This window comes from Mustela erminea, chromosome 11, assembly GCF_009829155.1.
Source record: "Mustela erminea isolate mMusErm1 chromosome 11, mMusErm1.Pri, whole genome shotgun sequence".
Lineage (NCBI taxonomy): Eukaryota > Metazoa > Chordata > Mammalia > Carnivora > Mustelidae > Mustela > Mustela erminea.
In genome coordinates this window covers 46,173,168-46,186,149 of record NC_045624.1, presented here as the reverse complement: position 1 = coordinate 46,186,149, position 12,982 = coordinate 46,173,168, and the positions used below count along the sequence as shown (strand labels likewise).

The window sequence follows — 12,982 nt, the reverse complement described above, 5'->3', positions numbered from 1 at the left end:
CACCACCCTTGGCTCTGTGAGAACTGTCAGTTCTAACAGTTTTTGTCTTTACTGGTTCACTTCAGTTCTTCAGCCTTTGGATGGCTCAGGGTGGGCTCATTTGCATTGTTATTCTGCTATTTTCATCTTTTCGGGATCCACACTGTTCCATCTGGAGCTCCCTGTGGGGAAATTGAGTCCACAAAAGGTTTATGCGGAACTTAACAGATTGTCGCACTCAACAGCAATGTTGAGAAAGAACAAAAACAAACCTGAAGCAATGTTTCGGTTTCCTGAGTGTGTGTGTGTGTGTTTGCACACGTGCGCGTGCATGCGCGGTGAAGGAGGCAAGTTTGGTGGATGTAGTACCACAGGAAAAGTGTCCAGGAGTGGCCTTCGCTCTGTCGACTATACTTTCAGTGAAGTTGCTAGTAACCAGTATTTGCATAGAATAAAAGAACAAGTGAATATCTGGAAATCTCTTTTCTGTTTCTGTATCCTGTAACCACAGTAACAAGACTTCTTGGGGTTTTTTAAGAAAGCAAATTATGTGTGGATTGTTAAAAAAAAAAAAATATTGCAGGTGGAGTAGAAATGACGCTCACTGTGTAATCGTTTTCAGTGTGCAAACGAATATGTCCTTAGATGTCCTTTTGCACAAAATCCATTAAGCCTAAATCTCTAGGGTCACCCTAGCCCCCGAGGTTCCTGGTTCTTGACCTCACAGCAGAGGTTTGACTGACACCATCTCAATATCAGGGGAGGGAGAGCCCTCTAGTGGAAAGTCATCAGGGCAGACAGTGCAGCAGGAAAGGACTCCCAAGAAGTCGGAGGAAGAATATTCAATTTAGTCCAGCCAATTGAACTCCAACGTGTACGCATGGTATGACACGCCGTATCTTCCTGCTGATTTGGAAGATGCTTATCAACAAATCTGTGATGTAGAGTCATCAAGAACCTATTGAGGACTGGGCTAAGTAGATACTCAAATTAGAATAATTATTCCGAGGACATAGAACCTTCTTCATAGCCCTCACCTGAAAAGCTTGGGATGGGCAAGGTTGGGGAACAGGGGATACATTTGGGTAATAAATAGTCAAGTTTAAATAAGATGGGATGACTCACTCCCACCCCAGGATTATTGGCTATAAGGTTTGTTCATGGGTCCAGCGGCTTCTTTAAACAGAAGGACACACCATTCTAACCTTTGCCTTCCCCAAGTCTGTCCCCTGAGTTGGGCCAAGACCATCATCATAATTCAGTGGGTGATTTACCTTGTAACTAGGAAGAAAGAGACAAAGCACTCTGCCCCCCCAATCTCTGACCCTAACACATGTCTGAGATTGTAATGCTAGATTTTTGCAAAAATGTTCATACCCTCTCGACTAGGGTCATGATACTTCTGTTGGCTCTTTTTTCTTGTCATTAACTACTGATAAATAAAATGAGAGACTTTCAAGATCTTAAAACTTTGCAGTTTAAAATGATTTCTTGATATTAATGGTTTCTATAGAGACCCTTTAAAAGCATGTTGTATGAGAAATTCCCTGTTGTACATGTGCATTAACAATGCATTCTAAAAAACGTGTATCGCTTGGATTGTGCTGCTTTGCTTATTGCTCTGTGTGACCCACGAGCCCCTCCCCTCATGGGCTGAAAAAGCTTGTTTCCCAGCAACAAGAACCCAGCTTTGAAGCGTGTGCCCTTCAAAGCTCTCGGAAGATGCCTCACCAGAACGGTAAAGTCAGTCTGAAAATGCACGTTCAGGACATTGGAGCTAAAACCGCAGCTGCCCTTGCTTCTAGCCTGTGACCCTGCGGTCTTTGACTATGTCGTCAACACAGCTGAATTGTCCTTTGCTGAACAGGAAATGGCTACAGCAAGGATTTGTAAAGCCTATCTATACTTCAAGGACCGTCTTAAAGCCTCGTATCTTCCTTGTGGCCTGACGGGTATGGCTGTTTCTGAAGTCTCCGTGGCCTTCCTCTCTGTAGGACTTACGTCATGTGCTGCATTCTGTAGTGGCTCCATTCCATGCACGTGGGTCCTACAGTCCTGACACACACATGTGCCCCTATAGGCAAGGCCAGCGTATCTGGATATCCGGGGTCTGGTTCACTCACCCATCTTCGTCTGGCCATCATTGCAGATATGCGTTATCTGCAGACAGATCCTGTTACACTCTCTAGAAATGCCTTTGTGAACAAAACGAACAAGATCTTTCTCCTGATACAGAGTCCTGGTCGGTGGTGGGGTGGGGGGAGTGGCAAACCTTAAATTCGTAACCGAGAATGGCCATTTTCCACAAGGAAAGATACATAGACGTTTATACAAGATGATAGAAATGGCAGAAGAAAAAAGAAGATGGTACCCTAAGAGAGAACACGGGGTGGTGGGGGTGGGGGGCGAGGGGCTTACTCAGACTGGAGGGTTAGAAAAAGCTTCTGAAATCTTGGTATTTCAGCTGAAAGCCAAAGACACATGGTACCTCCCATACAGCAGGTGCTAAAAAGTATTTCTGGCTCCGAGAACTGTTTAACCAGGACTCCGTGCACATGGTGTAGACCTTCTGTGTTTCCTCCAGGCTGTGTCTCTCCATACAGTCCTACACCTGCCCTTATTTGCCACCAACCTGTGTTTATTCTTTCTGGTGCTCCCTGTTTCCGCGAGCCCATGGACACCCCTGCCATGTCATCCCAAGCTACGGCAGAAGTGTTCAAAAACAATATTCGACTGAGCAAATTTTAAAGATCTGATTTTATCCAGTGATTCATGATATCAGCCAGCATCCCATCCAGCAGATAGAAAAGAGCCCTAAGGAGCTCTACACATTGAAAGATTTTTGTAGGGAAAAGGGAGTGGACACGAGGAAGTTGTACTAGCAAAAAGCAGATTATGGTATTATATGCGGTTATAATCAAATCCCTCTTATTCCCTTACAGGTAGGTACAGACACTTCCAACTTGAGAAAGGCAGACCCCAAAGGTCGGAGTGCCCTGTTGGCTGATATCCAGCAAGGAACTCGCCTACGGAAAGTCACGCAGATCAATGACCGCAGTGCCCCACAGATTGAGAGTAAGTGAGCAGCTGGGCCGGGCCTGACGTGCATCAAGGGCAGGCCACGTGGGCCTCAGCCAGGCACCTCTGGCTTGCTCAGGCCAGGGGCCACACTTGCTACCCAGGACGCACTTTGGGCCATCGCAGACTTGCACAATGTACAGGCCACGTGAGTGAGAGTCAGAGCTCCCTTTCCAGGTCTGCAGATGGTTTAGAGTCTATCTTCTACCACTATTCAGTTGCTAAACAAACAAGTAAAACCATGGTGGAATAACTGTTTCTTTTAATGGTGACAAAATACACATAATATGATGGGGCGCCTGGGTGGCTCGGTGTGGGTTCAGCCTCTGCCTTTGGCTCAGGTCGTGATCTCAGGGTCCTGGGATCGAGCCCCGCGTCAGGCTTTCTCCTTGGTGGGGATCCTGCTTCTCTCTGCCTGCTTCTCTGCCTGCTTGTGATCTCTCTCTGTGTGTCAAATGAATAAAATCTTTAAAAAAATTTTTAATAAAAAAAATACACATAATATGAAATTCACCACCTTAGCCATTTTAAGGGTCCATTTCGGTGGCATTTGTACATTCACGATGTGGTTGCAGCTATCACCTCAGTCTAGTTTCAGAACATTTTCATCACCCGGAAGGAGACGCCACGCCCATGACATGTCACTCACCATTCCGCCAGTCCCCGGCAGCTGCTCAGTCTACTGTGTGTCTCCGTGGGTTTGTGTCTTTGGGATATTGATGTGAATAGAATCATACGATAGGTGGCCTTGGGGGACTGGCTCCTTCACTTAGCATAATGTTTTCCAAGTTCATCCAAGCTGTAGCGTGCACCTTCTTACTGTCGATGACTATTCCATCGTCCGAATATTCCAGTCTGTGTTCATCCATGGTGAGATACCCTCTAAAGGTCACTGACCCTGCGTCCACCTAGTCCTCAAAGAGAGAAAAATTAAAGTCTCAACATTAAAGTGTGCCAAATCATGTTCACAAGGAAAAAGGATGTCCACAGACTGAGTCCTGAGTTTGCTACCAGGTGTATCTGGGAATTTCTCTGAGATTCAGTCCACTCAGCTACAAAATGCGGGAGGTAGTGATAATTGCTTTTTCTTTCTTTTTCCTTTCTTTTTTTTTTTTTTTTTGGTCACGATTGCTGAAGGTTGAAATAACTTATGCAGAATTATTTATCAATGTCATCTCTTGTTATGTCTTCATATAGTTTTCAATGATGCACATGATGGTAATTCTCAAAGATAGTCCTAAAAATGTAATTGTATCTAGTGTCTGTAATTATATATTTTCATATACAAGGATAGATAAGTTACTTTAAGAAGTATGTTCAACAATTGCAATAAAATCAGTTTCCAGGAGACCCACTAATTGGTGAAGCCCAATTACCAGATAAACCCATCTGGTTGGAACACTCATTCCCTAATCATTCCAGTCGATAGGTAATATATATAAATACTCAGAATAATCTGAACACATTCATCCACCAGTGGGCACGGTGCCCTGATAACTCTGTGCAAGTTAGCCCCAGGCTGTGAACATTTCTTGCTAGGCATTCTTGTCTAAGCCGAATGCTTTCTCGTTGCATGGAGTTGGTCATCACACACATCTGGAAGGCTGGCATTACGGACACCTGTCCCCGAGGGTTTCACAAGAAGAAAGATGCAGGGAAGGGTGCAGGGCTCAGGGAGTAAGAGCTGGTGAGATCGAGAAGGAAAATGCCAAAGCACCAATCATTGCAGACCTTCCCTTCCTGCTTGTAGTCCTGGGCCACACTCTGTGGACGAGAAGTTACAATTACTGACTGAACTAAATCCATGGGTTTTCTCTGTCTGGTCCTCCCACAACAGTCGAGTTGAAAATAGGGCTGGTGCTACACCTACATTTGGGTGCTCACATTTGGAAGGTGCTGCCAGTTCCCCCTCCGGCATCAGTGGGATGGCAGCATTTAGGTCCCTTCGTTTGGGTCATTTTCCAGGGCGCTCGGCTACCAATGGTCAGTTCCTGGGTGAATCGAGAGAGAGTAGTAGACAGGTGTGAACGCCAGGAGTCTGCGGGGTAACCAGGCAGAGGGGTTTGGGAAAGATGCCCACTAGGAGGGAAGGGCTGGAGGTGGAAGGCCAGGAAGGCTCCCCTGGGTGCTGTTGGATCACGGCCCAGACTGAGACCAGGCTGCTCCGCTCTGCTCAGAAGTCCTCATCTACTTGCCTCTTCTCTGAAAGGCTCTAAAGGAACTAACAAAGAAGGAGGAGGGTCTGCAAACTCTCGAGGCGGAAGCACACCCCCAAGCCTGGGAGATCTGTTTGCTGGTGGCTTTCCTGTGCTGAGACCAGCCGGCCAGAGGGATGTGGCAGGTAAGGGAGAATTCAGACCGACTACCTGGTGATCTTTCTGTCCTTGACACGTAAAATCGGCCGGGCAACCGTCCTGAGCCATGAGGATTGTGGCATGTTTTTAAGAGAAAGTTGCATAGCTGGAGATCATGGTTTGGGAGCATAACCTGGAATTACCCAAAGCATTGTTCTCAAGGGATCTTGTAAATCATCATCCTGTTTAAATCATCCCATTGTAATAATTGAAGAATGACTTGCCACTGTGTGTAGTGCTTAGTAATGGTGTGATTGGGGCCCCCATTGCAAAGTATAGACCAAAGGTATAAAGCCCTTCAGAAAAATCTTAGTGATATCACCATAACGTATCAGGCATTGTTCTCAGTTAGGTGTTGCTGTATAACCAAATAGCCTAAAACTTAGGGACCTTATACAACCATGTATCTGGCTTATAGTTCTCTGGTTGGCAGTTTAGGATGGGCTCACCTGGGCTCCCTCTGGTAAGTGGGTAAGGTGGCTTTTGCTAATTTTATTTCTTAAATCTTTCATGCCTCAGCAGAGATGACTGGCCTGACACATCCATATGGTCTCTCAGTGTCTGGCAGAATATTTGGGATTGTTTTTCCTGTTGGTGGTAGGGTATACAAAGTCTCTTAAGGCTTAGTCTTGAAGTTGCCACAATATTGCTTCCTAGAACACCCTCTCGTCCAAGCCACAGGACCAGCCCAGAAACAAGGGTGGGGAAAGACACTTCACTTCTGGATGGAAGGTCTGCATAATCACATTTTAAAGATCATAGAATCAGGAGTGAGTGGATAATCAAGGCCATTTCCTCAGCCAGTCTACTGCAGTCATTTGTGTGTTATGGGTATCATGTATTTTGAAAGCATTGCATTAAAATTGGGCAATTACTTATTAATTTTGTGTGATAGAAGTGTTTTTCCTATTATTGTTCTCTTTAGCCAACAAGCAGGAATAAGCTCCGAGAATTGCATTAATCAGGGAATATCAAGCCCCAAACGTTGCTGGTATAGAATCTTCTGGCATGGGGTTTGCCAACCTTTTCAGTGGGCTCTGTGGTTGTTTGTCACAATGGGATGCATTTGCTTTTGTTACCTACTGACAAAGTCCAGCAAAGATAAGGGCTCTAGGATGCTTTCAGATACAATTTGAACCTTCTCAGAGGCCATTGCCTTTCTTCTTTTTTGCTAAAGGTTTACCAAAGAGGGTTGGCATTTCCCAGTGCCTTCTTTTTCAAAATTCCTGAGTGGTATCAAATAAACATCATATAATATAATGTATTATATATTATATTATTATATATTATAATTATACATGATATATTGTTTTATATAATTAATTTATATTAATAAGTACATAATTCTATTATGTATTATAATTATTATATGATATATTATATGTTATAATTATTATACATATAAATTGTATTATATTATATATATTATTATATATAAACTGTCCACTAGTTTCTCTTCATAAAAGTACACATAGGAGAAATAGCCCCTAGTCAGTTTTAACAGAGACCAGCCAAAGAAGCCAGCTCATCTCTATTCCTACCTGTCAACACTAGGACACAGGTGTCTGATGCTTGAACCACTCTGTTAAACAAGGATTAATTTCTGTAGAGGAAATGGAAATCCATAATGCAGTGACTGATGATGCCTGCTACAGGATGGTAGCTCAAGGACAGAGCCAATAAATAGATGTATGGGGTGGGTGGCATGTCAGAGTAAAACAGACCATGGCTGTCCTCTCTGAGAGAACCCTTCCATCAGCCCCCTGGTCATTCAAAGAAGAGGACTTTGACCTTTGCTACCTCTCTCACATTACTGTCTACCATTCTTGCTAGCACACACCCTCCCTTCCAGCTGCATGGCCCTCTCGCTGTTCTCGTACAGGCCAGGCATGTTGCTGCCACAGGGCCCTTACACTGATTGCTCCCTTGATCAGGAACACTCTTCCTCAGGTGTCTTCATGACTCATGCTCTCCTTTCCTTCAGGTCTCTGCTCAAGTGGCACCTGATCAATCTATCAGTGAGGCTTTATTCGTCAACCCATATAAAATACCAGCCTCACCGCCTTACTCCATATACCCTCTACCTTTAGTTTTCTCATATTACTGATCACCATCTGACATATTATATATTTACTGGTTTATTTGTTTATTTCTGTCTTCTCCCTCTAAAGGTAAGCTCTGTGAAGGCAGAAACTATGTTTTTTTTTTACTGCCTTAAAATGCCAGATGCATAGTAGATGCTCAGTAAATATTTGTTGAATGGAATGTGGGAGTGGGTAGCATGGCTGCTTAGGGCCATCAGGTCAAGAAAACAGAGTATGGTGCTTACAGTACTTTTGATAGCCCGTGAAAATGTTTGGATATCTTTTAAAATCAACCAAAAACCATGGTTTTTAAAAAACCAACCATGAACTTTTAGAGACAAAGATTGTATTTGTCTTTATAGCAATGCACCTATAAAATGTCTTCAAAAGTCATAATGTGGTCCTGGCTTAGAGTTCTGAGGGAGTGATCATTAAAATAAGATAGGGGGCACCTGGGGCGCCTGGGTGGCTCAGTGGGTTAAGCCGCTGCCTTAGGTCAGGTCAGCCGCTCAGGTCATGATCTCAGGGTCCTGGGATCGAGTCCCGCATCGGGCTCTCTGCTCAGCAGGGAGCCTGCTTCCTCCTCTCTCTCTCTCTCTGCCTGCCTCTCTGCCTACTTGTGATTTCTCTCTGTCAAATAAATAAAAATAAAATCTTTAAAAAAAAAAAAAAAAAGATAGGGGACACCTGGATGGTTCAGTTGGTTAAGCATCTAACTTCAGCTCAGGTCATGATCCCAGGGTCCTGGTATCAGCCAGACATTGGGCTCCCTGCTCATGGCGGGGGGGAGGGGGTTGTTTCTCCCTCTCCCTCCCCTTTTGTCCCTTCCCCAGTTCATTCTCTCTCTCCCAAATAAATAAATCTTTTTTAAAAAACTAAAAAGTAAAAAGATAAGATAGGATGAGGAACTGGGCTCGATGGAATGTGTAATGAGACTTCCATGCCATCTAAGGTCTTCTGGAAACATACCCAGATTAAAGGAACATACACATCTTTCATCTTTTGATGACCCCAGGCTCTTGATGCACTCAAGCTGGCCTTTCCCCACCCTCTCTGTGGTCTCCTTTTGTTTTCCAAGTTGGATTTCTGGGGGTAGCGTTTATGTGATAAAGGAAAGCCTCCTCCTTCCTTCCCTTGGCTCTCTACTGGCCCCGTGCTACCCGCTTTCCTGGCCTGCACTTGACACTGTTAGTTCCTGTGTCTGTGGGTCTCACCTGCAGTGCGTGCTGCCTGCTCTGTGCTTCATCCTGGAGGGGGCCTGAGGAGAAGCCGAGTGAGGATTTGTGCCTGCCTTGCCTCCGCTGTTCATGTCATGATAAAAATAAGTTTGCCCACTTCTCATTTGCTTGGCTGCTTAGTGAACAGAAGCTTCTGTACTTTTAACTGACTCGTTCTAAGAGCTTTGGGATCTTGGGCCCTTGGTGTCCTCAGTCATTTCCAAAGCCTGCATTGGTTACTCAGGGGCTGATTATGCTCCTTGAACTTATTAGCCCTTTTAAATTCATGGGGAGAGTAGGCATATAGGGAGGCCTCACCTTGTTAGGGACTGCTTTGGTCCTCCCTCTCCATCTCTGTGTGCTGTGGAAGCAGGCTTGGAGGCAGGAATCTCTGAGCCTGACCCGCCCTAGACCTCCCATGAAATGTCTAGCATTAGCATTGTGGGTGGTAGATCCCGTCCTTGGCAAGGCCAGGTGGGGGCCTTCCCTCCTGATCATGGTCTGCCAGCCGTTACAGCAGTGCCTGTCTTAGACCCCATGGGGATCAGTGATGTCAGACAGGGTGGAGGCATTGGTATGAAGACGTTATCTCTTCTGGAATGGCCCCAAAGAAAACCCTCAACAGAGGAATGGGGACATCACCACCCTGCCCCCAGAGCCGCCATTTGGTATCGAGACCTGTAATGAGTAGTGCTGCCCAGGTAACTGTCCCCTCATTGACGGCAGGGTTGGGGTGGGGGGCATCCCTGTGGAAGGCCACGTGCTGCCATTCGGCCCACTGAGTTTCAGCTCCAGCGTCCCCTCTGCCAACCTCTCTTTGATTGCCTGGCTTTTGGCATCAAGCCCTTTGGGGTACGATCTTGCACCTGGTTGGGTAAACACAACTGGAGACTCATCGACTGAATAGCTCAGAACTGCCACCAGACGCTGGGGTTTCTAACCTGATTTGAAATTCATGGTTTTTATTCTGCAACACCCGGGAAGCTGTAAGTGGGAGAAGCAACCATCTTTTCACGTGTTCTGCACATGTTTTCATCAGGGTAATAAAATACAAGGGTGCAAGGATAAGAAAAGACGGATTCCCCAGAATTCCATACGGGAGAGCAGCGTATCTGTTTGGAAGGATTATTTTAGCGTGCCTCCTGAGCGGATGGTGATGCTCTAAAGACACATTTAAGCAGGGATCGCAGACCTTCCATGCTTTAGTAAAGGAAGAAGGGAACATCCTTCTCCACGGCGAGAGATGGATATGGGGGAAAGAGCACGGTACGGTGCAAGGGCTTTGTGCAAAGAGTGGAAGGCCCTCCTAGGGTGCACCTCTGCCCAGCCTTCCCTGAAGCACACCAAACACACATCGCTGTGAGGAGTGTGCCATTGTGAGTTCCCAAGAGCCCTATTTTTCAAGTTGGGGTTTGTGGATCTGTGAGTTGAGGAGACCCAGGAGACCAGGAGACAGAGAGCCTGTTGCAAATGGGCATGTCTTTTGCAACTTCCAGAGGCCATGGAACTGGGAGGTTCAAGGTCATTGGACCTGGATCCCCAAGTCAGTTCCCACTGTCTTCTGAGTGACCTTATACATTCAAGGAATGATTCATCTTCTGATCTTGCTGCAGAAAACAAATGCTCACACCATGCTGGACATGAGGAAAGCCTCCCTAGCAAGGAACCTCTTGTTGGTACACCTGAAGGTCCAAACTAGGATGTAGGACTGGGTCCCCAACTGCACTGACTAGTGGGTAGTGGTGAATGAGTGTGAGGGTGGTGTTGTAATGAGGAAGGCCGAAGGAGGCCAGAACAGTCCTGTGCTCTGGGTTGGGAGACTCCTGGGCCCTTGGCAGGTGAGGGCAGAGGTGGGATGGAACAGGAAAGCTGGTCCTGCACCACAGCCTGGTGGCCTGAGCTGGGCTGTGGCAGGTGCTGCCCCTGAGGCTTCCGGTTGACCCTGCAGGATGACAACGCCCACCACGCAGTTCATGGACATCATGCTGGATGGTGTGTGTCTGTCTTCACTGCCTACAAACTTGGGTTTCTCCTTCCTCTGTCTCTGAGCTGACTCAAAACTTGTTTTCCTTCCAGGTGGCAAGATAGGGCAGGCCCCTGGCTCCCGAGCACCTTCTCCCCGGCTGCCCACGAAAGCTCTTGGTGGCCCACTTAACCCCCCTGCATCTCCCAGGCTAGGCAATGCCTCGGAGGCTCATGGCACCTCCAGGGCAGTCCCTCCTCGCCCCAGCATGCCTGCCCCACCGCCTCCCACCCTACCCCCACCTCCTCCACCCCTACCCCCACCCCTGCCCCCTTCCTCCCCCAGCAAAGCTCCACTGGTGTCCCCGCCTGGCCCGCCCACCAAAGGGAACACCCCAGGGGTTGCTCCCCCTCTCCCCTCTGCACCTCCCCCTCCTCCTCCGCCCCCACCCCCACCCCTCCCTCCTACCCCACCCCAACCCCCTCTGACCTCTGTTCTCAGTGACAAGGCCTTGAAGCCTCAGCTAGCCCCCTTGCACCTGCCGCCCATTCCCCCCCCACTCCCTCTCCTCCCCCCTTGTGGGTATCCGGGGCTCAGTGCAGATGCTGCCAGCCCCACCCAAGATGTTCGGGAGCCACCCGCCCCACCGCCTCCGCCACCCCCACCCCCTCTTTATGCCTCCTGTACCCCGAGGTCGTCTGTGCCTGCTCCTCCTTTGCCAGGAGCTAACAACAACAGTGAGGCTCCACTCCTCCCGCCCCCCAAGTCCCCCAGCTTCCAGGCCCAACCCCCCAAGTCCAGTGCGCAGGCCTTGCCGACACCGCCAGCCCCTCCAGTATCGCAGCCATTCCTGCAGAAGAAGAGGCCCGGCCGAGGCCCAGGTAAGCACCAGTCTTCGGGCCCAGGGTGGCCGTAGCAAAGGACCACTCAGCCCTCGCCAGTGATTAAGAAGGTGCTAGGGACACAGCCAGAGCCTTGCTCCTAAGGCAGACCCACTTGGAAACACCTTGAGATGTCTTAACTCTTGGAATTTGTTTTAGAACTGAGCTATCAGTGCCCCTCATGGAGCACAGTCATACTTGTTGTATGGGACTTTATGTTGTATTCATGTTAGGGACAGGAAGCCAAGGGGGAGCGAGGCTGAAAGGCTTGTCCAAGATCACCCAGACCCAGGCGGGGCATTCTGGCTTTGATCACCTTGCAGTTACTAGCTGTGTGACCCTGGGCAATCCCTTAGCCTCTCTGGGCTTCCTTCTCCTCATCTGTAAAATGGGGCCAGCAATAGTTTCCACCTCTTGTGATTGTTGGAGCAGGGCCTGGCAACACTGAACTCTAGAGAAGCGTTATTTCTTCTTACTCTCACCCTTCATAGACCCAAATCTCCAGCCTGAGGGGGCTGTGGGTGCGGTCTGTTTCTAGAACCAGGTGTCTGGTGTCGTTTTTGCCGGAGTTTCTACAGCCTGGCTCCTAGCCACCGTTGGCACTGGCCCTCGGCAGACTGGATTCACATTCTGTCTTCCTTTTGGCAGTTCTCGTGCTGACTCGAGAAAACTAAGGGTCCATATTTTGAGCCAAATATTGAAAATAATTCCTTCACATACCTAGTAGAGGGGATTTTGGATTGAGCATGCATGCCCGCGACTGATTTCCACCTGGCAAGGAGGCTTCATTGGCCTCATGTCCTTCTGAATAGAAAGTATACCCACATACACACCCATCCACACGTGCCCACAAACACCGCGATCCACACACACACACACACACACCAACACACACACACGCACATATATTCTTCAGTCTTTAAGAAAATCTTTTCATGCAGAAGGTTTCTTAAATGTATTTGCTCAAATTAAAAATAGCACAGGCTCCCTGTAGAGCAAATAGAAAGAAATTGAAATCACCGACAGTAATGTCACCCAGAAATAAAAGCTGTCATAGTCTGGTGACAACTTGTCCCTTCCTTTTTTTTTTTTTCCCCCCTGGAAGTATCTACAGATTTACAAAATTAATACAATTTTGAATATATAATATTCTATGCTGTTTTAATTTAATATTACATTATAAGCAGTCTCCTCAAGTTAAAGCTTGTTCATAAGTATATTCAACTGATCATCAGTATTTACCAGATTTCTACTATTTAGTTGATTCTCTTTTTTGTTATTGTGACTAGTATTGGAGGAAACACTTTTGTAGCAATTGTCGTCCACCTTTAGGATATTTTGAATGGACAGGTGCCTCAAAAGGGATTCCTGGTGCAAAGGGCAAGAATATTTTTGAGGCTGTTGGTCACAGAGATAAGGTCCGAGG

At 47.1% G+C, this 12,982-nt stretch overlaps 1 protein-coding gene across 1 annotated transcript in view; it reads left to right on the top strand.

Moving 5' to 3' along the window:
* Positions 1 to 12,982, top strand: part of WIPF3 (WAS/WASL interacting protein family member 3) — a 73,961-nt gene that overhangs the window by 51,118 nt on the left and 9,861 nt on the right. The window contains exons 3-5 of the mRNA XM_032305105.1: positions 2,922 to 3,054; positions 5,267 to 5,398; positions 10,789 to 11,556. Of these exons, the coding sequence (XP_032160996.1) occupies positions 2,922 to 3,054; positions 5,267 to 5,398; positions 10,789 to 11,556 (1,033 nt within the window). The remainder of the gene's footprint in view (positions 1 to 2,921; positions 3,055 to 5,266; positions 5,399 to 10,788; positions 11,557 to 12,982) is intronic.